The sequence below is a fragment of the Anolis carolinensis genome, chromosome 1 (assembly GCF_035594765.1).
Source record: "Anolis carolinensis isolate JA03-04 chromosome 1, rAnoCar3.1.pri, whole genome shotgun sequence".
Classification (NCBI taxonomy): domain Eukaryota; kingdom Metazoa; phylum Chordata; class Lepidosauria; order Squamata; family Dactyloidae; genus Anolis; species Anolis carolinensis.
The window spans coordinates 238,289,424-238,313,349 of NC_085841.1; the positions used below are offsets into that span (position 1 = coordinate 238,289,424).

Sequence of the window (23,926 nt, forward strand, 5' to 3'; positions counted from 1 at the left end):
TGTATATACACAGTATATACACTTATTCAAGCCTCATTTATCCAAGGTTCTGGATTATCCAAGCCATTTTTGTAGTCAATGTTTTCTATATATCCAGATATTTTGGTGCTAAATTCATAAATACAGCAATTACTATGTTGCATTCCTGCATATTGAACTACTTTTTCTGTCAAATTTGTTGTATAACATGATGTTTTGGTGCTTAATTTGTAAAATCATAACCTAATTTGATGTTTAATAATAATACTAATAATAATAAAACTTTATTTACCTCAGGCCTGCCTTACACACAACCCCCTCCCGTCACAATCCCCCTCCCATCCCGTCACAATCCCCTCTCGCGGCCAGCCCCCCCTCCCTGCCCGGGACCCCCATTTCGCTTCCAGCAATGGAAAATAGCGGTGTCCTGTGTAAGCGGCCCTTATGGGAGCTGAATTCAAAGCGAAAGGCGGCCGCAGAGGCCATCCGCGCGGAGGTGAGGGCCCGGAGAGAGGCCGGGGAGGCCAGGCCCGCCCCGCGCCTCCTCCGGGCGCGGCTGTTCGAGGGGCTGGGCGAGGGCAGCGGCGGGCGAAGCCAGGGCGGGGAGAGGCCTCCCCCGGCGCGGCCCCAGAGGCAGGGCCGCCTCCAGCCCCTCCTGGCCAAACCATGGCCGGAGGGGCCGCGGCCCTGCCTCGGGAGCGCCGGGGGGAAGGCGGGGCCCCGCACCGCCCCCCAGCAGAGGCCCCCGAGGCAGCAGGGCGCGCTCCGGCCTCTGCTGGGGAGGCGCGGGGAGGCCGGGGGGGAGGCGGAGGGGGCGCTGCCCGCCCTGCTTCTCTTCCACCCGGCGCCCCCTCCGCGCCCTCCCCCGCGCCGGCCCGCCCGGAACACCTGCCGCCCCGCCCTGGAGGAGGAGGAGGAGGACCAACTTTACTTCCCGCCGCTGCCCTCACGAGTGCCCAGCCCAGCCCTCACCCCGCGGAACACCCCCACCGGGGAGGACTACAAGTAAGTGCGCCTGCGCGGCTCCCGCCCCTCCCTCCCTCCCTCTCCTCAGAGTGTTGCTCTTCATTCACTCTCTTGATTTGAGAGGGTTTTTTTCCCTTACTGCTGGCCCAATACACTCTCGTATCATATATTAGGCTTCCATTTATTACCACTGTTTTGATTTTACAGTAGAGTCTCACTTATCCAACATTCACTTATCCAACGTTCTGGATTATCCAACGCATTTTTGTAGTCAATGTTGTCAATATATTGTGATATTTTGGTGCTAAATTCGTAAATACAGTAATTACTATGTAGCATTACTGCACATTGAACTACTTCTTCTGTCAAATTTGTTGTATAACATGATGTTTTGGTGCTTAATTTGTAAAATCATAACCTAATTTGATGTTTAATAGGCTTCTCCTTAATCTCTCCTTATTATCCAACATATTCGCTTATCCAACGTTCTGCCAGCCCATTTATGTTGGATAAGTGAGACTCTACTGTATATACAGTCTGTTTTGACACCTGGAATCACACTGTGTCCAATTCTGGGCACCACAATTGAAGGGAGATGTTGACAAGCCGGAATGTGTCCAGAGGAGGATGACTAAAATAATCAAGGGTCTGGAGAACAAGCCCTATGAGGAGCGGCATAAAGAGCTAGGCATGTTTAGCCTGCAGAAGAGAAGGCTAAGAAGAGACATGTTGAGGGCCATGTGAGGGGAAGTCATAGGGAGGAGGGAGCAAGCTTGTATAATATAAGTGATGTTTGCTCACTTTTGTTGTGACTAGGGAAGGGAAGGAGCAAGATAAAGGGGATTGTAAAGTACATAGATAGCATGGAAAATGAAATTAAAATGCTAATTAACCTTTTGAAGGAATTTGTAATTCTAAACTGTTCAAACTTCAGCAGTAGGAAAAGAAGGTATCTCTGTAGGGATCTTGCACTTTTCCCTAAAACAATGTAAGTTAAAACTCTACTTACCCAAAGAATGTGATGTGTAAGCATTTGCCCTCCTGCAGTCTGCTGGGACTTCTCCTGTTCTCCAAGAATTGGAGATTATTGTCAGTGTTTCTGAAATGATTTCTGCTAGTTCCTTCAATACTCTTGGATGTCGTTCATCTGGCCTTGGAGATTTGAATCAATTTAGAATAGCCAGGTATTCCTGGACTACTTCTTTACCTATTTTGGGTTGCATTTCCCCTATTTCCTCATCTGCTCCGTATTGCTCAGGTTTAACACAAATCTCTTTTTGGGAGAAGACTGAGGCAAAGAAGGTATTGAGCAGCTCTGCCTTTTCCCTATCCCTGTTAGCATTTCATTATGTAATGATTTATCAGAGTTACTTTACAAAAACTAACTTTTCCAATCCCGTACTACATTCTTAAATGAGCAAGCATTGTCTATGAATTGGATACTTGTGAGTATGCTCAGTAGCAAGTTCATGATTGTCTGAAAAATGGTTTTGTTGTGACTATAAAATCACCAAATTTCACCATCTATTGCTGCTCTGTTGTTTATTGTGATTGTTCAGTTGAGCAGCATGTGATGACAACGGGGCACTTCCATATAGAGAGAAAATTATTTTGTGAACTATACCTTATCTATGCCTCTCTGCCACTTTAAGGAAGAGAAATAAAAGGAGGAATATCCCTGTTTGGTCAGGAAACCTTTTGCTGATGTGTAACCAATCAGTACGACGATTGTATTCTATACAACAAACTGCGGGATCTTAGGCAGCTGTTTACATAGCTTCTGGATATTCTGTAACATCTATAGATTATCATAATGGAATATATTTGCACAGGCCTGGGAGAAATTGGAGAAGGCAGAACATGAGCGGGAGCTGGCACTGAGAAACGAACTTATTAGGCAAGAAAAACTAGAGCAACTTGCCCGACGTTTTGATCGCAAGGCAGCAATGCGTGAGACATGGCTGAGTGAAAACCAGCGCCTCGTTGCACAGGTAATGTAGAACTGCTTGAGAGTGTATTGGTTTCAATCTCTAATTAGTCTGCTGGCATCAGGAATAGTAGAAGATGCTGGATATGTGGGTACCTTTGTAGTGTCAGTTCTCCAAAACCTTCTTTACATACAGCAACTTACCAACAGCCAGTTATTTTTCTGGAATAACATTATTGTTTTACTGGACATAATGCCAGCTGCACTGGGCTTTCAGAAAACATATACAGTGTTCCCTCACTTATTGCAGGGGTTACGTTCCAGGACTACCCACAATAAGTGAAAATCTGCGAAGTAGGGACACTATATTTATTTTATGTGTGAAGGAGAGTAAACCACAGACCACTTACTACAATGCAGTCTGTACTTACTTTAGCAGTTACAAGTACACTGGCAGAGAAGAAGAATGGAAGCTAAAGGCTGGGGTAAATGGGAAATAAACATCCAACAACACATGGATGATTACAGGTTCCCTATCCCTGTATCAAACTTTGTTCTGCTTTGCCTTGGGATGCAGCGCATAAAGAAAATGTTCTCTCCTCAATATATTATAATAAAGGTGATAAGGTACAATGTTCCATCTCACAATGATCACTGCTCTGCCATTATGTGTTAATTGTCTCCAAGTAGATTAGTAATCTAGAGTGATAGTGATGTATGGTTGAACCATATGGTTTCAAGTTCTAATAGCAGGAATCAATCTATCTGATATGTGGTCTTCATCTTTCCCACTTTATGAGGCATTGTCATGTTTGCCACTGACACAAACACTCTGCCAGAAACTTACAATGGTATCTATCCAGGTCCTTTCTGTTTGTTTGCAGTTTGTTTTTTTGTGCTAACCTTTACACTTTGTGGTTAACCTGAAAAAGATGTTATTGTTGATCAAAGGCTTGATGGTGATGATGATGATTATTATTATTATTTATACCCCGCTTTATCTACCTGAAGGGGACTCAGAGCAGCTTAACATAAAAGCATTAGCATAACCATTTAAAATATAAAATTTACAAACATTAAAACAGGATTAAATATAAAGTATTAAAATATTCCCAGTTAAAAACTATTAACTTTAACTTTGGGCAGGACAACTTTGGAAATGACTTGCCAGCTGTGGAGGCAGCAAAGAAGAAGCATGAAGCCATTGAAACTGACACAGCTGCCTATAAAGAACGTGTCCAGGCCATAGAAGACGTAGCCAAGGAACTGGAAATGGAGAATTATCATGACATCAAGCGTATCAATGCTCGCAAAGACAACATTTTGAGACTTTGGGAGTTTCTGCAAGAGCTGCTGCAGGCGCGGCGTCGGAGGCTAGAGATGAACCTTACACTGCAGCAGCTCTTCCAAGACATGCTGCACAGTATTGACTGGATAGATGAGATGAAAGTAAGTAAGGTCTTGTGTGCTAGAAGGAAGTTGACCAATTGAGGTGGAGGCTGATCCTTGTGAAGACAAGGATCAGCCTTGTGAAGAGCTGCGTTATCCCAATTTATTTATTATATTTTTGTGATATATTTATATTTTACCCCTCCGTCTTAGGAATTCTCAAGATAGGTTATACAAAGTATTCTTAAAACATTATACAATTCAGATCATTAAAACCAACAATCCAAACATCCCAAGCACTAAACAACCAATTCCAGCAGCAGTAAAGCTACTTAGGCCCCTTCTACACTGCCATATAATGCAGATTATCAAATCAGATAATCCACATTATTTGCTTTGAACTGGATTATATAAATTACACTGCCATACAATCCAGTTCAAAGCGAATAATCTGGATTTTATTAAAGGGCCTTAGTCTGGTCCTCAGAATGCCATTAAAATACCTTGATCAGGATCTTGACGTCTGTTAAAGTACTAATCTAAAAGGCTGCTATAATTTAGGCATTGCATTGCATTGCATTGCAAGTGTTTTCAAGATCATTATGAGATAAGTATGGAGATAAATTTCACAGTGAATGCTTTCTGAACTAGCATGCATGCTTTGGCTTCCATCAGCTGCATGAATAGTTTGTAAATTAAATTTAGTTTAATTTATTCTGCACTCTGATGTGGAGTTCCTAAATGCAGAGTTTTCTGGAATTTGTTTCACTATTCAAAGACATAGTTGTGGTAGTCTCAAATAGCCATAGGCAAAGGGATTTTTTTTAGCATTTAAGAGACTAACAGAGAAAAGAAGCCTTTGTAAATGAAAGCATCAAGATGAGAAAAGATATACTTCAGCCTTTCCTTGGCTACCATTTCTCTACTCCAAATAGCCATCCAAATTTCTCAGGAGCCCACAGTTAAAAATGCAACAAGATAAGACCAATGGAAATTGTTTATAATATTTTGAAGAAATTGCAAGTATGGAGAGGATTAAGACCATTTGCTGTTTCTTTACTTAGACTCATTCTATTCTAAAGCTGCCTTTTCTCCACATGTGTAGATATAAATAATGTGTACTTGGCTCATAGGAGTTGAGGGGAGGAAGAGAAAGAGTACCTTTTCCCTTTGTATTTTTCTAGGTTAAACTCTTGTCTCCTGACTCTGGAAAGCACCTGTTGGAAGTGGAAGATCTACTTCAGAAGCATAAATTGATGGAGGCTGACATGGCCATCCAGGCTGAGAAGGTCCGTGGTGTTAGTGCAGCAGCACTTAAATTTGCCAATGGAGATGGTAGGTGTTTGCTCAGCCAAAATCTAATTTTGTCCTACCCTTTGTATTTGGCTTTGTCCTCTTGAATCGTTTTAGTAGTTTTCTCTGAACTAACTGAGGTTTTAGTAATGTGGCCAAATGCAGTTGAATCGCATCATAATGCCTATTAAATTCAGTTACTAAGTTTCTTTAAAATTACAGAATATCAGGGACATGTTTTAGGGCTGTGACTGACTTGTTAGCTTCTAATTGCTATGAAAGTGGATATTCCATGAGGGGAAACGTTGAGGGAACTGGTGCCCTCCAAGGGGTTGCTAATACATGGAGCATCACATTTTCTTATTGGCAACCAAAACAACAAATCCTTATCTCTATTTATTCAGGACTCTCCCTTTATGGCCTCTTAGTCCCTCTTCCCTTCCCTTTCTTCAATATGCATGGATATTGGTGTCTAGATATTTACTGGACATCTGCCTGTGTGTGTGTATCAGTACCAATGTTTCCTCTGGTTTTATCACCCCAGTTCTGTCTACTGTGTGCTAGGCTGTTTTCAACTCTACCAGCCATGCTGGACACAAGCTGTCAGTGCATACACACAAGAGACACCAAGGATGCTGAAGTCTCTCTATATCCACTGCTTATATGCACCTTATATGATTACCCAGAAATAAAACTTATTAGTGGGATTTGTTCTCTGGAAAACATACAGAAGTTCAAAAACTTAAATGGAAAACTAAGATGAGTTGCCAGAAGACACTAGATATGGCCTTTACATCTTGTAAGGAGAGATGTTTTGTACTCTATCAGGATACTCTTGTACAGTGCCAGAGTACTGCCAGTCAGCTGGCTTAGCAATTGAATTTCACTTAAAAGAAGAGGATAAAGGGAGGAGAGGTCAGAGGAAGATAAAAGCAGCTAAGTCAGTGGCAAATATTTTTTTAAAGCACCAGAACCTTTTGGAGCAGTACTTGTGTACATTAATACATTGTTTTTATTCACAATCATTTCTCTCTATGCGTATATTATATCTACATGGTATCCATTGTATTACAACAGCCATACCAGAATTTTAATGTAAAACTATTTAGTTCAAATTTCTTAAACATCCTTACTCTGAATATAATGGTTTTCATCAACAATTAAATCATATTTCTAATTTACAGGTTTTTCTGCAGTTTATCATAGCACCCCAAAATCCTTTAAAATCAAACAAGGCTGCCACTTTGCAGGAATGAATGTATGAATGAATATATATATATGTGTGTGTGTGTGTGTGTGTGTATGTGTGTGTGTGTGTGTGTGTGTGTGTGTGTGTGTGTGTGTGTATATATATATATATATATAAATAAATGAAACATTCAGCAGTATTTTCTTGTGTATTTTCTCATGTTCACCACATTGACCTCAAAACAGCATGCCTTGGTCTGGTAAGAAAATGCAGAATGAAGCAACAAAGGTCTTTCTGGAATAAAGAGATAGCATCACTAAATAAATGTCTGCCTACACACAGAATGGATGATAAAGTGTGGAAAGTCTTAGTGTGGTTTGTATTAGATTTTTTACATGATGCATTTCAGTGATATAATTGATCAGTTACTCACTTTTCTCCAGCAGTTATCTCTAAAGGAAATGCTTCATTTTAAAAGATAGCTACATTTTTGCAGTGCTCAAGCAGAAATATATTGTATTGGAGACAAATGGAATTTTCACCTCCTGACTAGAATGTATTCTCATTCCATTACCCCAGGCAGTTTTTGATAGCTTTTATGGCATCACAGTTCCTACTCTCCTCTGTGTATCGACATAACAAACGCTAAAGCAAGTTTGGGAAACCTTTGTCATCCCAAGAGCCAAACTCAATATCAGATAGGTATTTGGAGGTATATCCATTCCTGGAGTTGGTGGGACCTAAAATACCAGCTGATTTTAGTTTAATGTTCTTGCTGTCAGTAATTAAACTTTATAAATAGCATTTCAACTTTATAGAGTGAGGAAAAGTCCATACTAAATTTGAGAGATTAGATGTCATGGGGAATGGAATATGGCTCTATGGGGAAACCCAGAAGGTCAAATCAGGACTGCCTGGAAGCTGAGTTGGGACCTAGAGCCAGAGGTTCCCCAGGCCTGATCTAAAGCTGCGCACATAGGTTTGCTGGTATTTGGCACTATTTTTAAAGACCATCTCCCCTCCTCACATCTGGATCACACCATTTTATGAAATGTGTCCTTTCTAGTTTCCTTTTACTATTTGGTTGTCATGGATTGCTTCTTTCTAGCATTGCAAAGGACAATTTCTCCAATTTCTAAAAAAAAAAAACTAACAAAAAGGCCAAATGCAAGTACAATTATTCCCTGAGGAGCATCCCTTGGTTTTGAAAAGTTCCTTTCCAATATTTACGTAGATTGTATCTCACATTCTTAAATTTCCTCTAAATGCTCTAAAAGAGGTTGCCATTTTCCTTTCTGACTTAAAGCAAAATGTGTTTTGCATCTCAACTGACTAGCTTTCTGTCCACGCATGCTTAAACAGGTTACCGACCTTGTGACCCAAAGATGATACGAGATAGAGTAAACCATCTGGAGATGTGCCATCGTGAGTTGATGGCTTTGGCTGCTGAAAGGAAAGCTCGCCTGGAGCAGTCCAAGCGTCTTTGGAAGTTCTTTTGGGAACTAGATGAAGCTGAGAGCTGGATCAAAGAGAAAGAGCATATCTATTCCTCCTTAGATTATGGGAAAGATCTGACCAGCATTCTTATCCTGCAAAGGAAGCACAAGGCTTTTGAGGATGAACTACGGGGCCTGGGAACCCACCTGCAGCAAACCATCAAAGAGGGAGAAACCATGATTGCGCAGAGGCATTTCGGGGCATCTCAAATCCGTACTAGAATTGAGGAAGTGAAAGCTCTTTGGGCCCAGCTTCAGGAGCTGGCATCTTTCCGCAAAAAAAACTTGCAGGATGCTGAAAGCTTCTTCCAGTTCCAGGTAGATGCAGATGACCTGATGGCCTGGTTACAGGATGCTCATCGCCTGGTGTCCAGTGATGATGTTGGACATGATGAATATTCCACTTTAGCCCTAGTTAAAAAGCACAGGGACCTTTTAGATGAGGTAGCTGATAACAAGAGGGTCATGGACAATCTGAACAGACAGGCCCAGAGCTTCCCCACTGAGTTCCGGGACGTCCCAGGATTTGAGAACCGACTGAAGGCCATTCAGACAGCATATAATGAAGTTGTATCTCTAGCAGATCTGCGCAGACAGAAGCTACAGGATGCTCTGGATCTATATACAGTTTTCAGTGAGACTGATGCATGTGAACTTTGGATGGGTGAGAAAGAGAAGTGGCTGGAACAAATGGAAATTCCTGACACCTTGGAGGATCTGGATGTGGTTCAGCACAGGTAAATGATAGAAATGACAGCTTCCTGAGAAGTATCTGACAAACAGGTTCTGATTCAACATGCTGAATAAATCAGAGGAAGTGTGACATGGATAATTGGGATGATAGTCCTGTAGTTTCTGAAACACTTATCACTTTTATTATGGCATGTAATTGAATGAATTAGAATTCACTTATGATAAAATTAGATATTCACCTTGGAATATCCAGGCTCTCAAATCCATTTTTTACAATTGATAAGACCCCAGTATCCACTGGACATGTTCCTGACTGGACCACGGTTAGATGAAACCATGGATACAAACAAATATAATTGAATTACCTGTCTTCCAGTCCCAGCATATCAAAGAGTTGTGTTGGAGAATCTAGGAATTTGCTAAGTCCTCCAAGGCAGATCTATGATAAGGTCCTAGAGAATTACTTGGAGAACTTAGCAAACTCCTGGAGAGACCATTTCCCTCCTGGACATGGATAGATCAAACTACTGATATGGGTGCTGTGATTATAGATATAACATATCTATAACCTTGTGTTAGAAGCAGACTTGTAAGTCTGTGTATCAAGTTTTGAGAACTTACTGTTGTCAGTATGTATAGTTGAATACAGTTTGCAAGATGGAGGGCAAAGGAGAGTATTTGGTTAAAGAAGAAAAATACCATATTTCTTCTATTATAAGACACCATCAATTGTAAGACGCACCCTAATTTCAATACCACCATCACCACAAATACATGATACACTTGCGATTCTAAGACGGACCTCATTTTTAGAGATGTAATCCAGTTTTGTTCAGGATATTATCCACTTTCTCCAGATATAGCTATTAATGTTGGCTTCATATGTCACAAAATTTCTATAGAATAGGAATGAATGTAAAACCTTATATTGACCACTGCATTAGTTGAATGTGGTATAAAGTTGTTGTCGTTTAACTGTAATTGTCCACTTGATGTATGGTGACTCTCATCTACATGGGATGCCTTCCCCCACATATATGCCAAATCCAAATTTATCTGACTTCTGAAAGTGGCATAAGCTGTTTTTAAAAATGGTGAATTAAATTTGACATCTTACAAAATGGCATCTTGGGGTTTGTCCATTGTTAGTGGGAGTTTTGAAGTTGCATGCTTGAGATTTGGTGAGCTTTTAGTTCAATTAAGAAATTAAATATTAAATAAGTGTGTATTTGATTGCAGGTTTGATATTTTGGAGCAAGAAATGAACAATCTAGCTTCTCAGATTGATGGGGTCAATCGAGCAGCCATTGGTTTGATAGAGAGTGGACATCCTCGCAGTGGGAAAGTGAGGCAGTGCCAGGAACATCTGAATGCAAGGTAAGACCATTTTCTAGTTATTTGTTTATTTATTTCTCCTTTGTGATTCTCATATCCACTGATATGATTTCATGACAATACTGAGGTTAAGGTCGCTTTAGATTTAGCAACATAAATGTTACCATAGGCTTTTGGATCAGTCTCTGAATTGTATTGTTCAACATTTATTCCAATTTGGTGATATATCCAAGCATTGCAACCCTGTACATGTCTGCCCAGCCTCCTCTGCCTGTAAGATAGATAGATAGATAGATAGATAGATAGATAGCAAACAATGTACCAATGTGCTCTATCATGCCAGTAGTAGCTCAGATGCTGATGCAAGTCGGTTTGTTCATGCTATCCTTACTGTCAGTTACCCAAGATCCAGCCCTAGCTGCCTCACTGTGTGTCCATGATTCTCAAACAGAAGTAGGTAAATTGTGGTTCTCCATATAGTGTTAAGAGTATAACTACCATCAAGCATAGCCAGTGTAACCAATTGTGAAATATCATGGGTGTTGCCATGCAGAGATGACTGGTGAGAGGCTAACACAAATTGCTACCCTTGAAATACATTACAATTTATTTTGACCTATACATGCCGTCTTAGTAAATGCATGCACCTTTGTATTTATATTACTTTTAAAAGTGTTCACTTTTAAATCAGGTTAATGTTTTTTAAAGAAAAGTTAATTTTTAATTTAAAAACAAATATTATAATTTCATTAAAATAACTTAAAAATAAACTGTTTCTAATAAGCCTGTTTCTGAAAGATAATGCTTTGATTTTACAAATACAAAGAAATATATCTGGGTGCAAAAGTGTCCCTACCCTACCTTTTGCTTGCACACAGCCCAGAGGTATCTAGATACCTCAAAGTTTAATACTTTGAGTTTGGTAGTTTGTACATCTGTTTGGTAGGAAAGGAATGTAGTTGATGTTTTTGAAAAAGTCATCAAGGCACAAAATTATCTGCACGTCTATTGGGATAGATGTTTAGTGATTGCAGAACTGCTTTAGCTAGAAAGGCACACAGATACTCAGCTTTGATTATGTCATAGGTTCATTGTGTGCAGTCCTTCTAAGCCAAATACTTTACTGTAGAAAATCTTGGCAAAATATATTTTGGCCTGGAAAAAGAAAATAATATAGGCATCATGAACAAGGTTCCTGAAAATTGAGGAATATGGAAATATATTGCTACATGGAGAGCCCAGTTTCCATCTCGTATATTTCCCAACCAGAGGATGAATTCTAATGCTGAATATAGGTCTAGGGAATCTTGCCAACAGATAATTTAATGAAATAATTTCTTTCAATTCTGATTCTGTAACAGTGGATCTTGCTTGAAGCTCATATCAATATCAATTAACAAAACTAGGAACTGAACATTTACTACTCATAATGAACTCATATCAGCCAGACTTCTGGGTTCTCTGAGTTCATTTTCATTGATATTGTGAATTAAAATTTTCAAACTGCACCCTGCGATTTTCTGCATGTGCTTGTCTTGCAAACGGTACCATTTGAATGTGTATACTAAATTTACAGGCAAAATAACTTCCATGGTTTCTTCTCTGTGTTAAACATGTTTCTAGGGTTCTGGTAAGTTTTATTTGTCCTCTTCCTGATAGCTCAGCTGTTGGAATAAGAATAGTAATACCTAATATCTATTGGGAAGAGACAACAGGGTGAACCGTCAGCCACCTCCTTTCCTGTTGAACAAGCAATTTATAACCAGAACACTTGAGTCATTGTGTTGTCGAAGGCTTTCATGGCCGGGATCACAGGGTTGTTGTATGTCTTTCGGGCTGTGTGGCCATGTTCCAGAAGTAGTGATTGAGAGAGAATACTTCTGGAACATGGCCACACAGCCCAAAAGACATACAACAACACTTGAGTCATTTATCATCTCTAATAAGGACAATATAGAAACTATGGCTTCTACATCAATTCTGTCCACCTTTTCACTAGCAGGAGAGCAGTAAAAATAGGATATGTCATAAATCTGGTCCATTGACACCAACATCAGTAAGAGGGTGTCTAGTTTCGTAGTTGCCTTGCTACATAGTTTTACCTTTCCCTGTTCTGTGCTTTCACCACTATTTTGTTAGCTTGATAGGGTTGGAAACAGTGCATTACAAATTCCAAAAAATGAATCAAGTGTTACAGAAAAGATACTTAGTACAATTATTCTTTTGCTCTACCTTTCTTAGATGGAGAGTTTTCCAGGAGATGGTCGCTCAGAGGCGGAAAGCTGTGGACTTTGCCCTTAGCCTCCACAATTACTGTGTGGATTGTGAAGAAACAAGGAAATGGATCCTAGAAAAAACCAAAGTCATTGAATCCACCCAGGACCTTGGTAAAAACTTGGCAGGCATGATTGCTATGCAGAGGAAGTTGTATGGCATTGAACGTGACCTAGCAGCCATTCAGGCCCGTCTCGCAACTCTACAGCAAGAAGCACACCGGCTTGCTGAAGAACAGCCTGACTTAGCTGATGATGTCTATAGTCGATTGACAGCTGTCACTGGAGTCTGGCTGGACCTACAGAACACACTTCAGAGTCAAGAGGCTTCCCTTGGAGAGGCCAGCAAGTTACACAAGTTTTTGCAGGACTTAGATGACTTCCAGGCATGGCTGTTTAAGGCACAAAAAGCTGTTGCTTCAGAAGAGGTGCCCAATTCCCTGGTAGAAGCTGAACACCTTCTGCAGCAGCACACTGCTGTTAAGGAAGAGATAGATCAACACAGGGATGATTATCGCAGTGTCAAAGATATAGGAACCAGAGTGACTCAAGGCCAAACAGATGCGGAATATCAGCAACTGGAGCAACGACTCCAGGGGATGGATACTGGCTGGAATGCCTTGTGTAAAATGTGGGATAGCAGGGAGAAATTCCTCAACCAGTGCCTTGGTTTCCAGGAATTTCTTAAAGATGCAAAGCAAGCAGAAATTATCCTTACTAATCAGGTATGGTGGCAGCATGAACTTTCTTGTAATCTTTCTGCATTTTAAATTAGTGTCTCAAAAATTGCTTGGGTGTTATAGGTGTTTTTTCATAGGAAAACAGTGTTTTCACGCTGGCAGCATATCTTGAATGTCCTACATAGATATTGCCTAGCACGTAGCAGCCACAGAAAAAAAGCTTGTCCATAATAATAGTTAGGCTGTTCTAGCTGTGGACACTGAGTGCAAGATACAAAATTTGACTTTCAGCACAGGAAAAAATAATACTGAAGGTCAAATTGTGGCAGCAGATGTATATAGCCAGCTTACTAATGCTTGATTTTATCATATTTCAGGTGTTTTTTCTGTAAGTTCCGTGTGATGACTGTAGCTTAACATGAGCTGGAGTCGACAGTAGTCCTCACAGATATATTTATGGTGAAAACACTGTTGTTTTTAAATACTGGATAAATCTTATTCCAAAGTGATCTGTATGTTTTCTTCCCTAACATCTGCTTTAGGAATATACTCTGGCTCACATCGAGCCCCCAGACACCTTGGAAGCATCAGAAGCTTCTATCAGAAAATATGAAGATTTTCTTGCTACAATGGAAGCTAATGAAGAAAAAATTACTGGGTTGGTCAACAGTGGGAACAAGCTTGTGTCTGAAGGAAATATTTACTCTGATAAAATTAAAGAAAAAGTTCATCTGATACAAGAGAGGTAATATCATTAGTCATTTTAGTGGGACAGCTGAACCTGCAAGAGGAAACAAGAGGGGAAAAAGTGTATGAGGGAGAAATAGTTAAGGTTATTCTCAGATAGTTCAACACTGCAATTACCGGAGTGTTCATTCTGTACTAGTTATTGTCCCAATCAAGGTATTATGAGGGATAACTAGAAAAAATATCTGAACTATAAGTCTTCCTGCCCTCTTCTCCCTATGGCATATTAAAAGGATATTTAATGATACCTCTGGTTCATAGCAGTGGAAAAGCATATCACATATTTCTGAATTTTCTTTTCCAAATTTTCTGTCCCAGTGTGAAAGATGGCATTCTGGATGAGGAATCCAGTGTAGCTTGGAAAGAGATGGAGGGGACAATCTACTCCCTGTACCTTTCTGTGTCCTTTTTGCCTAGTATTACTTACTCTGTACTTGGCAGCATTCACATTTTGATAATTTCCTCCCTTTGAATATATCTCTGCTTGAAATACAAAATAGTTTGGGAATGCCTACACCTACTACATGTAACTACACAGACACACACACACACACAAAGATTGAGAGGGAGACAGAGAGAAATAACTGAGTTGGGAATACTGTAATGTGTTCTGATACTTGTTAATCTGCTGGAACAACCATGTGCTTGTGTTATTTGTCATTTCTAGATACAAAACAAATGTCACAAAATCTCAGGAGGTGTTTGTTTTGCTGAAGGACAATCATGACCTGCGAAATTTCCTGAGGAATTGCCAGGAAGTAAGGATGCTGAACCCATAACTATTATTAACATACTGTGTGTCTTTGTTTCCAAGAGTGCTTGCAACTTTGGTATATATTCAAAGCAGATATTAAATAAAAATTTTCTTACTGCATCACAGGTGTCTTGAATAAAACTTACTTCTGATTTACTGTTTTATTCATGACCTCAATTACTTTAGTACAATAGCGTAATGTTAAAATTAGGTTTTTAAAAGAGAAGATGGAAAAATCTAGTTTTCTTCTATGTTTAGAACGGTTAAAATTAATCATGGCAAGGGTGCATCCTCATTGCAAGTAGTTCATATACTAAAGGCAAGCATATCTTCCAGAAAACATCAGACATATTCAGTCTCTTCAGGGCACTAGATACAAATAATCATTCATAGCAGGGTCCCTTATACTGTGTGTTTCTCCTAATTGACAGTTTGCTCCCCCCCCCCCCCCCATTTCTTGTCACTACTTGCTATTTCTTCCCCCAATATCCCCCACAATGTACTTTGTCGTTTTAGTGTGCTGTAAAGCCATAGTATTAAAGTGACTATCCTAGAACAGTGGTTCTCAACCTGTGGGTCTCCAGATGTTTTGGCTTACAACTCCCAGAAATCCCAGCCAGTTTACCAGCTGTTAGGATTTCTGGGAGTTGAAGGCCAAAACATCTGGGGACCCACAGTTTCAGAACCACTGGCCTAGAATTTGCCATCAGGAGGGGTGGGCTCACTCAATTTCTTCTCCAACATTTCTCCAAAGTGTTGGTTCTGTTGGACTCTGTGTCTTTTATGCCATCAATAATGGAATCTTTTTGGGCTGCCTTTGGGAATAGGACTTAGACGCAGGATTTTACAGTAGCGCCATTATTTCCTGGAAGAGTGAACCCAGAAAGTGATGCTGGGGGACTCCCATGTGACCTCTTAACTGTTAACCAATGAGGTCCCCCCGGGTACTGTTTACATGAAATTTCTGAAATTGTCCCGAGTTTTGGCATTTGGTGTCATTAGTATGCAGATGAAACCCATCTCTATTCTTCTTATTTAAATCCAATTAAGTTATCGTAGTATTAAACTGATGCATGTCATCATTAATGTACTTAATGAGGGCAAACTAATTGAACCTTAATCTCGAGAAGACAGAGGTGCTTTTGGTCAGTCAAAAGGCAGATTGGGGAATAGGCACTGAATTTGCACTAGATGGGGTTCACAGCTTGATTGTATTTCTGGACTTAATTTTAAAACTGGATGCATAGATTTCAGTGGAAACCAGACGTGCATTGCCATAAAGCTTATATGCTTATTTTTTAAAACTTCAGATTTGACCATAGGAATACATGCGTTGGTTTCAGTTTGGATTGCTACAATGCAGTCTGCATGAGGCTGCCATTAAAACGTGGTCAGAAACTTCAGTTGGTCCAACAGTTGCAATGCAAACATGTTAATTGAGACCTACTACAGGGAGCATATATCACCCTTGCTGAAAATCTCCCCTAGCTCCAGTATTAGTTGTAACTTTCTGTTATGAATAGTTGCAGTCTCCACTATGGTTCTCAATGCTTTGAGGGCATTTCCAAATACAGTATAGTATTTTTTCAGAACCCAATCAAAGGGAGAGCAAAGTAGTAGGATGGCAAGGGGGAGAATTACAGTGGAAAAGTGCAGAGTACTAGCAAGAGCAGTGTAGAACTCATGTTCACCAGTATGTCATTTGCTAGCATTTTCTTTGTAGCTTACTGTTTGGATTGAAGAAAAGATGCTAACTGCTCAAGACATATCCTATGATGAAGCTCGGAATTTGCACAGCAAATGGCTGAAGCACCAAGCTTTTATGGCAGAACTTGCCTCTAACCAAGCATGGCTAGATAAAGTAAATGAGGTAAGTGGCTTCTTGCAAGATTTGGCATCATAGCTTGGCATCTTTCTTGGCTTTTTCCCATATATTCTCCTGTTCTTACTTCTGTGTGCCTCATGATGATTTGGGACTGAGATTTTTGTAGAAGAGTTAATGACAGTTACCATTGAATTGTATTCTTAACATATGATTGCAAAAAAGAAAGAAAACAACAGAAGAAGTAAAGAGAAAAAGGAAAGAAAAAAGAGGGAAGAAAAATAACTAGAATATGAACAAAACACATTTTCATGAAACTGACATTTTTAAAGTGTATATTCATCCATAGCTAAATAAATAAGATGTGTTCATTCAACAATGGATGGTGAATATGTCTATCTAAGCTTGGAAAAAAATTCTTTTACCACCATAAAAGCAAGCAGGATCTGACAGTATTGACTCTTAGTTAAATTCCACATTGCAGGAATGTAATTTAAAATAACATATTCATCTAGAAATAAAGATGTTTGGAACTGACCTGGTTCTGGAGCCATGCAGAATTGTATGCTGAGGTATTTCCTGTTAGAGCTGCTTTTTTATACCAAACTGTTCTAAAGAATTATACCTACTGTATATCAGAAGAAATAATGCAAAAAAAGAAGAAATAATGCAAATGTTATATAAACTGCAGTTCACACAACTAGCTCCAAAGAGGGCCTGTAATGCGAATGCAGTTTCCTGTTTGTTGCTGCGTGCACACATGTTAGGAAGCTTTGTCCACAGTCAACTACCTAACAAATGTATCTACTGTATTTAATATATGGATTCACAAATTGATTCCTGAGGCTAAGATTCTAGATTGCTTCATGTTGTTGTACAACCTCTACACTGAATACAAAGGTAGTGCAATTTATGTGGATCAATGATTAACATGCTTGATTGGCAACTTATTGTACAATTACAATGCACACTATATAGAAACATTGCACATTCACATGCAGATCTGTGTACTTTGGTGTGCTAGTGCACTTTCAACAGTCCAAAACACAAACCTCTACTTTACATCTCTGCCTACTGGATTTGAGCCTGCTCATTGTTTAGAAAATCAGTGCATGTGTAGTGTACTTTACTTCTGTATCTGTTACTCATGGGATGTCATCCATGATGCATTAAAAAGCTTCTGAAAGTATCGTTAAAATGGAAGGTGAAGAGATGACTTCCAACACATTTCTCTCTTTTTCTCTTTGGGAGAAAATAAGTGTGCTTCCAGTTGGAGGTTTCCCAGCAGTACCAGTCAAAAGATACTATACAGCTGTTATATCCTTTCTTAATGGATTTTTAGCGAAAGACAAAAGATATAGCAAAGAGTAGCTAAATGCTGGAAGATTATAAATGAAAGACCATGTTGTTTGTCATCCTCTCGACTATTCTCTGAATAAGGTAAAGTGATTACACAATAAAAGCTCCATATGAAAGCAGCTGAGATGTTACACAGTAGATAGTCTTCCTATTTCTGTTTTGCTCAAGATAAAAGCAGGCACATGAGGTTATCATTTGGAAATGAGGAACAGAAGAGGAAACAAAGAAACTGCTTGAACCTTTTATTCTTCAACCGCCCTCTCCTAAAATGCACCTGGTGCCCCTTGAGTAGAAAAGAAGCCAGCGATTTTAAATAAAAAATAGCTGAAGGGGAAAAGAGAAAGCAGTATTTTTTCCTCCCTTTGTTTGACCCTTTCTGACTTTCTCAACTCAAACAATTTTATGGCTAATGTTCACTTAAAAGGGAGCAAGGGTAGCTGTCATGTGCATCTTCTATATGAAATTGAGTTTGGCGTTTAACAGCTTGGTTGCTGACACTATAATTTTCTCCTGTTTTACTGTGCTCTCTTCAAAGATGTACAACACTCATTTATCCAGGAATCCATTGAATTCTGCTTAGAGGCATATAAAATAATTAAATGACGTGAGAGATGGCAATGCAGTATAAAAGCATCTCTCCCCCGCCCCCCGATATAACCTCCACCTTGACAGAAGAACAGGAAGGACTTAAAACAATTTTTGAATACTTTCCTCAGTTTGTCCTGGTGACTTTAGACTGAACTTCAAAGTATAGTTGGGACAAAGTGTTTCATGGAAAACACATAAGTATAAATATAGATTTTTAATATTTGTATGGTAGGAAGTTTCTGGGAGCCCCCAGTGGTGCAGTGTGTTAAAGTACTGAGCTGCTGAACTTGCGGACCGAAAGGTTGCAGGTTCAAATTCGGGGAGCAGAGTGAGCTCCTGCTGTTAGCCCCAGCTTCTGCCAACTTAGCAGTTCGAAAACTGCAAACATGAGTAGATCAATAGATACCGTTCCGGCGGGAAGGTAATGGCGCACCATGCAGTCTTGCCAGCCACATGAACTTGGAGACATCTACGGACAATGCCGGCTCTTCAGCTTAGAAATGGAGATGAGCACCAACCTCCAGAGTCCACACGACTGGACTTACTGTCAGGGGAAAACCTTTACCTTAACTTAACCTAGGAAGTTTTTTTTAAACTTGGTAAGCCATCTTGAATCCCAGATTGGGTAAAGAGCAGGATGATAATAATAATAACAAGGGTAACAATTGCAGCAATAGCAGTGAACAACCTTAGAATCATAGTATCATAGAGTTGGAAGAGACCTTGTAGGCCATCCAGTCCAACCCCTTATTCTGTCCTTAGCTCTCTACCAGGCATGATTACATTGCCCAACTATTTTGAGCTGAGCAGTTTGGTTCACTAGAACTCCACTGTAACTGTATGTTTTCTAGAAGAATTAATAGTCTTGCTCCTTGCCTGTTCATGGATTTGACAAATGGTTCTGTATCTCCACAATCTCGCATCTCTCTCTCTTTTTTTTTTTTTAGGAAGGACAGCTGCTGGCAGAGCAGAAGCCCCAGTATGAAGATATTGTTTGCCGGAGGTTAGCGGACCTACACCAACTGTGGGATAAGCTGCAGGCAACAACAGAGGAGAAGGCCCAGCACCTGTTTGATGCCAACCGCTCTGATCTTTACGCACAGAGCTATGCTGACCTTGGTGCATGGATCAGTGAGATGGAGCAGCAGCTGAAATCTGATGCCCAGGGTAAAGATCTCACCAGTGTCAATATTCTGCTGAAGAACCTGAAAGTAAGTAAGTCCTGAAACTGTCATTTCTGCCTCAAGTCAATAACATATTGGCAGGGACCTTCGTGACACTATCAGCTTCTGTTCTCTGTGAGGGATTTATCTGAAGTGGTTAAATCAGTGGTGAAGGTTTGCTATAGCCTCATAAAATTAAAGGAAATGGTGCTCATCACTTCCTCTCTATATTCAGTGGTGAAGTCCTCTGGCATCTCAAGGATTATATCCATGCCCTCCCTTTTTTTCTGATACAGTGAATGAACTCCTGTATTTCATGGGATTCAGATACCTTTTTGCCAAGCTATCTGAATCCCATGAAAGTACTTCTGTTATGATAATATGTGTTTCCTCAGGACTTACATAGGTTTTCTGTAAATGTACACACACAGCGAATTATAAATTAGTTGCAGTAACAAGAATTGTGGTGTTGAATACTCTCATATAGACATTAGAATGAGGGACTCATCAACTTTAATTTATTGTATAGCCACTTCATTCTGAACAAAAAGAGCATTTGTGAGCACTTTCCTCATCCATAATAAGGAATAACCTGTGGCTCATCCATCTGGTCTGTCCTGCCTTGGGTGAAATAAAAGGTCAATGCCTTGATTCCTGGGAATGGCAAAGAGGAGAAAGATTTGAACAACTTTGTGACCAAATCCACTTTCTATGGGTCAAGTAGACTATATAAAGGACATATGGCTGACTAACTAGAGATCCTCTCATTTCAGCGACTTGAGGAACAAGTCAGTGTGAGAAAGAAAGAAATGGAAGATTTATTAAGTCAGGCACCTCCCACTAGAGGAGACCTGCATGAAGTGGATGGCAAGCATGAGATCATTGAGAGGAGGTTCCAGGGTCTTCTGGAGCCATTGAGTAAGAAGAGGAGGGAACTGGAGACAACTAAAGCTGGATACCAATTGGACCGGGATCTGGCAGATGAACTGGTGAGCTATGAAATCACCCAACTGTGCTATTAACAAGTGTTAGAATTCTTCCCTAGTTGTGATATACTATTACTCTTAATTCAGAAGGTGGTGGGAACTCTAACAGCAAAACTGGTCGTCACAGATAAACTGCTTCAGTGTAGGAAAAACAGGACTAAGACCTTCTGTTTTTGGGCCATTATCTATGTAGCCTAACTGACCTTTCCTTCAATGCATAATAGTAATTCTTCTGTTTTCTAGCTCTGGGTACAAGAACGTCTCCCACTTGCTCAGTCCACTGACCATGGCACAAACCTCCTGTCTGTACAGCTGCTCACAAAGAAAACACAGGTAAGTCTGTATTTTGTTTTCATTTCATTCTTCTTCTCACTTCTTTTTTGTGGTAGTGGGGAGAACTTCATTATGCATAGCATGCCAAAAGTTGAATGGGGTCTGTGTAGCATGGTTCTTAGTAAACAGAGTGACTGTCTACTGTAAAAATATGTGGAGTTCTCAGCTGCAGATCCTATTAATGATACAACTTTACCTTGCTTACCTGGTTTGTCCCAGACTCAAGACTTTTTCCAACATATGTGTTACAGACATATATAAACAAAGTCCATCCCATCCCATATGCTAAAAGAAGCCTTTAATAATGCTTCATGAGCTCATTAGGTCAATATAAAGCAACTGATTTCTAGAGCTATTTGATGAACAACCTGAAAGAGGTAGTTCAAAATCTTTATCAGTAGATGTCTTAATACATTTCAATAAAAATAACAACTCCACTTAAATGTGTTTCTGATCTTTCAAATTCTTTTAAATGTGACCTGTTCTTTCCTAGACATTACAGAAAGAAATTGCTGGTCATGCTCCACGCATTGAGGAAGTCCTTCTTAGAGGGGAAGGCATGCTGGCTGGAGCAGATAGTGATGAGGACTTTAAGGACACCGAAGAGCGCCTCGGGCAACTGAAAGACTCTTGGAACACTTTACAAGAGGAAACTCTACAGAGGTTGCATCGCATGGAAGAAGCAAGTGAGGCTCAGAGATATTATTTAGATGCTGGGGAAGCAGAAGCCTGGATAAGTGAACAGGAGCTGTACATGGTGACCGATGAAAAGCCAAAGGTAATTGCATTTGACTTGATAATAAAGCAACATCACATTTGATGTCTCAGGAGGACTATTCTCAAGGGAAGCTTGCTTCAGGGGAAAATGCATGTCAGATCAGTGGCTAGCCTAGAAGCAGACATTGGTTATACTCAGGAACAGCTAACTAACATCAATAGACCTTAGGCCATTCCCTGAGTGGCAACCTGAGCAACCCACACTTATCCCCTTATGTCAATATCTCAAAAGCAAAATTCAAGTGAAAACATTAACTCCAGTATCCGTCTACCATATTTCATCACATAGTATTCGCACTTGTCTCCCAATTTTTTGTGGCAGGAAGAAGTGGGATGCGACTATAATGCAATGGTATTATGTGGTGAAAAAAGCCCCATTTGAAAGGTTTGTTTCACCGCGCAATAGTGAAGGCACAGCCATGATGCTTCACCCGCCTATGTGGCTGGACCTTCAAAAAAGCACTTGTGAAACAATGAAATCATGAACAGATGTTTCAGACACCGTGTTGAAAAGGTGGATTCTATTCAAGAAGTGGAAATTCTAATTGGTTAGTCATCATCCAGTCAGAACACGAAAAACATCAATGCAATGATATGTTGCTCTCTAGGCAAAGATCATCACACATAAGTGGAATCTGTGCATAGCCATAATCTACATTAAAGGGGCATAGAATTTGTTCTTCACATACTTACAGGCCATAATGTCTGGAACTCCATTTACGATTCCAACATATATACAGAGGCAATTGCAGTTTCAACTGCAAGAGTTTTTACCTCAGCAAAATCTAAATAAAGTGCCTTTAAGGAAGAATATTACAGAAAATTAACAAATACTATCCAGTAGCCTCAGTCTGATGTATGGAGAGTAGAATTCAAGAGTAGTGGAGAGTAGAATTCAAGAAATAATAGATACGCAAGATTTGAAGATTATAATTATTTATATAAATCAAATGCTGCTGGAACATTTAATGGGCATTACATGTAAAATAAATCTAATTTAAACCCTTTTAGAGATAATAATTTAAACATTAACGAATATCCTAATTTAAATTGAGGTAATAATTTATATACTAATCCATTTTCTAACTTACATTCAGATTTTAATAAAATGGGATTGATTTTAATACCTTTAAGTAATTCAATGAATATAATTAATGTAATTCTTCAACAAACATTAGAGATAATAGGAACTTCAAGTGATTTAGAGAACAATGGTTTATAAAGTACTGGATGATGGACTAGACAGCATGCTTATCAAATTTGCAAATGAAATCAAATTAGGAGGGTAGCTAATGCCCCAGATGATTAGACTGCTGGAAAATATCTCTGGTCTCTAATATACACACATGAAATCATGCAGTTTTCCCTGAATACCTGATAATGGCTTCTTTTCTAACAATCACTTTGACCTTCGAAGATTTGGCTGAGCAGCCTGGAGATTACGAAAAGTAAGTCTCCTATCTATCAGCTCATTGTCCTTTCCATCTGTGAATTCATCCTCTGAACTCCTTTCAGCCTCTGATCTTGCTCTTCTAGAGAAAGACTTCTCAGCAGCATCTGGGCCCCTCTCTGGAATATGGCTTTCACCAGCTGCTGGAGACAGAGACTGCTCAGTTTCAGGACTTAAAATCTCCTGCTGACTAGCAGACCCAGAAAACCTGTGATCCATTTTCCCACTGACATAAGGAGCAGGCACAATCATAGGCTGAACTACTTCACTCTCTGCTCTATTCAACACATTCTTCGTGTGTGAGAGAAGCAGTTATGAGAGCAACGTGCAAGATTTCATTCAATTTGGGTAGAAAGAATGGGTTTTATCAATGCAGAATTTATGTGTGTTTATTCAGAAACAAGACTACCGAATTAAATAGACCTTTCTCTAGATATATGTGTTTAGGATATCAGCTTCAATTTCCGTTGACTTCCATACTACCCTGTTCTTGTGTTGGCTCCACTCTGAAGTGTCCCATCAATACTGAAAGGATTTTGTTGTCCCAGGATGAAGAGAGTGGTATTGTGATGCTGAAGCGACATCTTCGCCAACAACGATCCATAGAAGATTATGGGAAAAGCATCAAGCAGCTGGCTGGTAGGGCTCAGAAACTGCTGTCTGCTGGCCACCCAGAAGGGTATGTTTGCTCAATATATATTGTGGAAGATAATATCCAGGAGATTAC

The 23,926-nt window shown here is 39.8% G+C and overlaps 1 protein-coding gene across 8 annotated transcripts in view; it reads left to right on the forward strand.

The window, feature by feature from the left end:
• The window catches only part of sptb (spectrin beta, erythrocytic), a 135,697-nt gene that overhangs the window by 81,194 nt on the left and 30,577 nt on the right, over positions 1–23,926 (forward strand). For 6 of the 8 annotated variants that reach the window (XM_062967213.1, XM_062967211.1, XM_062967209.1 and 3 more), the window contains 14 exons: positions 2,778–2,936; positions 4,019–4,321; positions 5,446–5,596; positions 8,106–8,976; positions 10,172–10,309; positions 12,509–13,265; positions 13,763–13,965; positions 14,635–14,725; positions 16,445–16,591; positions 19,438–19,701; positions 20,427–20,642; positions 20,883–20,972; positions 21,466–21,750; positions 23,748–23,878. In XM_062967213.1, the coding sequence (XP_062823283.1) occupies positions 2,778–2,936; positions 4,019–4,321; positions 5,446–5,596; positions 8,106–8,976; positions 10,172–10,309; positions 12,509–13,265; positions 13,763–13,965; positions 14,635–14,725; positions 16,445–16,591; positions 19,438–19,701; positions 20,427–20,642; positions 20,883–20,972; positions 21,466–21,750; positions 23,748–23,878 (3,806 nt within the window). Of the gene's footprint in view, positions 1–408; positions 985–2,777; positions 2,937–4,018; positions 4,322–5,445; positions 5,597–8,105; positions 8,977–10,171; positions 10,310–12,508; positions 13,266–13,762; positions 13,966–14,634; positions 14,726–16,444; positions 16,592–19,437; positions 19,702–20,426; positions 20,643–20,882; positions 20,973–21,465; positions 21,751–23,747; positions 23,879–23,926 lie in introns of those variants that run through there. The other 2 variants (XM_062967215.1, XM_062967214.1) reach the window with 2 other exon arrangements.